At 54.4% G+C, this 4,234-nt stretch overlaps 1 protein-coding gene across 2 annotated transcripts in view; it reads left to right on the forward strand.

Annotated features, from left to right (window-relative positions):
• Window positions 1-4,234, forward strand: part of SOGA1 (suppressor of glucose, autophagy associated 1) — a 69,578-nt gene that overhangs the window by 33,119 nt on the left and 32,225 nt on the right. For both annotated transcript variants that reach the window (XM_045295137.1, XM_004697973.4), the window contains exons 4-5: window positions 401-1,582; window positions 3,825-3,962. In XM_045295137.1, coding sequence (XP_045151072.1) covers window positions 401-1,582; window positions 3,825-3,962 — 1,320 coding nt within the window. The remainder of the gene's footprint in view (window positions 1-400; window positions 1,583-3,824; window positions 3,963-4,234) is intronic.

Consider the following 4,234-nt stretch of genomic DNA (forward strand, 5'->3'; position numbering starts at 1 on the left):
TAAAGATAGATCTTGGGGCAGATCCCTGAGGCTCTGTGTTTTCATCTTCTGCACAACATTCTGAGGGAGTATTATTGCTCATTTTACAGATGAGGAAGCTGCAGTCGTCATGCCAGTAACAGCAGTTTCCCTTCAACCTGGCAGGATGTCACCTGCTCCAGGAAGCCCTTCTGGATTGCCCCATCCCCTCCACTCTATGTGGGGCTCTGTCCTTGCTACAATTTCTATTTCCCACTCTGCTTCCCCCGTAGATCCTTAGCCTCTTGGTGGTGGTGGTGATGGTGGTGTTGGGAGGGTGTCTCGTTCACCCCGGTGCCCCCAGTCTCTAGTCTGACTAGCCCTGAGCTTTCCAACACACCTCACCGGGTCCTGTCTGCCCCTGTCTCCCCCCGGGCCCCAGGAGGACAGCGCAGACCTGAAGTGCCAGCTGCATTTTGCGAAAGAGGAGTCAGCCCTCATGTGCAAGAAGCTCACCAAGCTCGCCAAGGAGAACGACGGCATGAAGGAGGAGCTGCTCAAGTACCGCTCTCTCTACGGGGACCTGGACAGTGCGCTGTCCGCTGAGGAGCTGGCCGACGCCCCCCACTCCCGGGAGACTGAGCTGAAGGTGCACCTGAAGCTGGTGGAGGAGGAGGCCAACCTGCTGAGCCGCCGCATCGTGGAGCTGGAGGTGGAGAACCGGGGGCTGCGGGCCGAGATGGACGACATGAAGGATCCGGGCCCCGGCGGCGGGGGGCCGGAGGCGCGCCTGGCCTTCTCCGCGCTGGGCGCCGGCGAGTGCGGGGAGAGCCTGGCCGAGCTGCGGAGGCACCTGCAGTTCGTGGAGGAGGAGGCGGAGCTGCTGCGGCGCTCCTCGGCCGAGCTGGAGGACCAGAACAAGCTGCTGCTGACCGAGCTGGCCAAGTACCGCGCCGAGCACGAGCTGGACGTGACGCTGTCGGAGGACAGCTGCTCGGTGCTCAGCGAGCCCTCGCAGGAGGAGCTGGCCGCCGCCAAGCTGCAGATCGGGGAGCTCAGTGGCAAGGTCAAGAAGCTGCAGTACGAGAACCGCGTGCTCCTGTCCAACCTCCAGCGCTGCGACCTCGCCTCCTGCCAGAGCACGCTGCCCATGCTGGAGACGGACGCCGAGGCCGGGGACTCTGCCCAGTGTGTGCCCGCCCCCCTGGGGGAGGCACACGAGCCCCATGTGGCCCGGCTCTGCAGAGCCAGAGAGGCCGAAGTGCTGCCCGGGCTGAGAGAGCAGGCTGCCCTGGTCAGCAAGGCCATCGACGTCCTGGTGGCGGATGCCAATGGCTTCTCAGCTGGCCTCCGCCTGTGCCTGGACAACGAGTGTGCTGACTTTCGGCTGCATGAGGCCCCGGACAACAGCGAGGGCTCCAGGGACACCAAGCTCATCCACGCCATCGTGGTGCGGCTGAGCATGCTCCAGCAGGAGCTCAACGCCTTCGCGCGGAAAGCAGACACGGTGCTAGGCGGCTCCCTGAAAGAGCAGCCAGAGCCTTTCTCCTCGCTGCCTGCCTTGGGCTCCCAGGGTCCCTCCAAAGAGATACTGCTGGCCAAAGACCTGGGCTCAGACTTCCAGGTAAGTTGTCCTCCCCTGCTACTGGCCCTGCTGCTCTCAGTTAAATAACCTCACTGTCGGGACACGGAAGGGTCCGCGTCACAGTGTGCAGCTTGCTCACGGAGGCATCATCCAGAACAAGAAGTAGAAGGGGACCCCAGGAGTCCCCTTGACAGCCCCTTCTAGTCAGGAACTTTGTTTTTGTTGCCCCCTTTGTTCTGTTTTATTTATCTCTTCATGTCTAGCTTCCTATTTCATGGCTCATACAGCACAAACTTCTTTCACTACCTTTCAGTGGTTGTGACATGTCACAGTAGCTTGTTTATCCACACTGCTGCCCTTGACCCCACAGAAGGACGGTACCCCAGCTCACTCAGGTGCCCTATAAAGAGAGGCCCTGGGGTGGATTCTGAGGCCCTGCCTTTTTTTGCCTAGGTTGCCTTTTCTTCCTTTCTGACCTTTTAAGATTAATTTTGTGTTTTAAAACGAGGTGGTTTGTTGTTTTTTTTAAGTTTTGGTTCAGCTTTATGAAAAGGCAAGAAACTTGGGTTTCTGGAGGCAGTGAACTTCCAGCCTCGATGACTGCCAAACATGACTTAGAAAAATCAAAATGGCAAATCCGAGGGAGCTTCAACAAATGGAGTTCAGGGATCATGGGAACAGGAAGTGCTGAGAAGTGGGAGAATGGGGTTACAGTGTGAGGCTGTAGTCAGTCACTGGCACAGAGCACAATGTGTGTGTGTGATGGAATGGAAAACGGGTCTGCTCTATAAACCTTTACCCAAGTCACAGCAAAAAGTTAAAAAAAAAAAAAAGGATAATGGAATTTTCCACTAAGTTTTTGAAGGCCTCCGACAGAGTACTTAAAAAAACCCCACATTATTACAGAATTAATGTATAAAAACATTCAAAGAATTTCAGTTGTGCCTGAGGCAAACAGAAGAAAGTCTTCTCCGCTTTGCTTCTGTTTCCTAGAGCCCACGGCCTGTGGAGTTAATTCCCATTCTGAGGCAACTTTATAGGATGCTCTTCCAGAGTCAAATGGCCCCGCAGGGTCTCCAAAGCTGTAAATCATTACAGAAGCAGACTGCCACACCCTTCTCTCACAGAGTGGCTGGTGGGTTCAAACGGCTGACCTTTTGTTTAGCAGCCGAGCGCTTTAACTGCTGTGCCACCAGGCTCCCGATTCCCTGGAAGTGCCACTGTTAACAGCCTTAGGGCAGCACAGCAGCTGCTAGCCAGTGTGGCTACTGACGTTCCTAACAATGAAGTGCAGCGGGGAATTGGGCTCCTTGTTGAAGTAGCCACGTTTCCAGCACTCAGTGGCCACGTGATCTGGGAACTTCCGCCTTGGGTAGCACAGATAAAGAGCAGACTATCTATAAAATCAACCAGTAGTAATCAAACAAAAATTTAAGTAGTTAACTTGAATCTCCTTCTTTATCTACATAAACGTTCATGTATTTGTAGTGTCCCCCTCCCCGAATTGTTTTGTGTTAGACCTGCTATTATCACACCACTTGTTCTTCCTATATCAAAGTGTCTGCTCGCTCCTTTACTCATTATGCTGTGCTGACATGGCGCTGGAGGTACCATGGTAGGCAAAACCAGATAGCATTCCTGTCTTCCCAGCCCTTACTGTTGAGTGGAGGAGAGAGACATTATTCAGACTGCCATGCCAGTGAATGCTGGAATTGCAAACTGAGGTACGCAATCTAAACATGGTTGTATGAAGAAAGGAACATGACCTGAACATGACCTACATCCGGGAGGGCCTCCTGATCTAAGCTGAGATCAGAGGGATGGACCAGCAGGGGAGAAGGGTTGTGAGCAGAGGGAACAGCTCATGCAAAGACACCATGCTCAGAGGAAGCAGGCTTCTCAGTTCCTGCCCTGGTGATCGGGCTTGATCCTTTCTAACCCAGCAGATTCTTCTATGCTGGGTCATCCTCTTCCTTCTTCTTGAAGAAGGAGTACGATAGGGCCGGGCCACACACACAACAGGGCAGTGAAAACTGGCCGAGGAAGTTTGTACCCAAGACAGATATTTATGAAATCAGTATCTTCACTCACCGTTTGTACAGGCATTCGAGCATTGGCTAAATGGCTGTAGTGACCCCAACCAGGGTCCCAGCCCTCAAGCGGATGGTCAGAGCCTCTTGTGGAATGTACAGAGGTCTCCTCTGGGGGCACGTTGCTGGCATCCTTTGGACCCCTCCCCCTGGTTACCTTTGGTCTTTTCTGCTTGTGCCTCTGGGTACAGCCACCTGACTTCAGGGACTTGCCGGAATGGGACCCCAGAATCCGAGAGGCCTTCCGCACTGGCGACTTGGACTCCAAGCCCGACCCCAGGAGCTTCAGGCCTTACCGAGCTGAGGACAATGATTCCTACGCCTCTGAGGTGGGTCCAGACGGGAGCAAGCAGGGAGCAGCATAGGAGGCGAGTGGCTGGTGCCTCCCGAAAGCGAGTACGGTTCGGTTCGTCAGTAGAGAATCTTGGCTGTTGGTGATAGGGATTTTGAGTGTTCTGTTTGGTGCCAAAGAGCTCTGGTGGTGGGGTAGTTATGCGTTGGGCTGTGATCCACAAGTCAGCAGTTCAAAACCACCAGCCACTCTTCAGGAAAAAGCTGGGACTTTCTACTTCTGTAAACAGCTACAGTCTCGGAAGCCCAC

This window comes from Echinops telfairi, unplaced genomic scaffold, assembly GCF_000313985.2.
Source record: "Echinops telfairi isolate 266 unplaced genomic scaffold, ASM31398v2 ScPeMD7_5592;HRSCAF=6446, whole genome shotgun sequence".
NCBI classification, from domain to species: domain Eukaryota; kingdom Metazoa; phylum Chordata; class Mammalia; order Afrosoricida; family Tenrecidae; genus Echinops; species Echinops telfairi.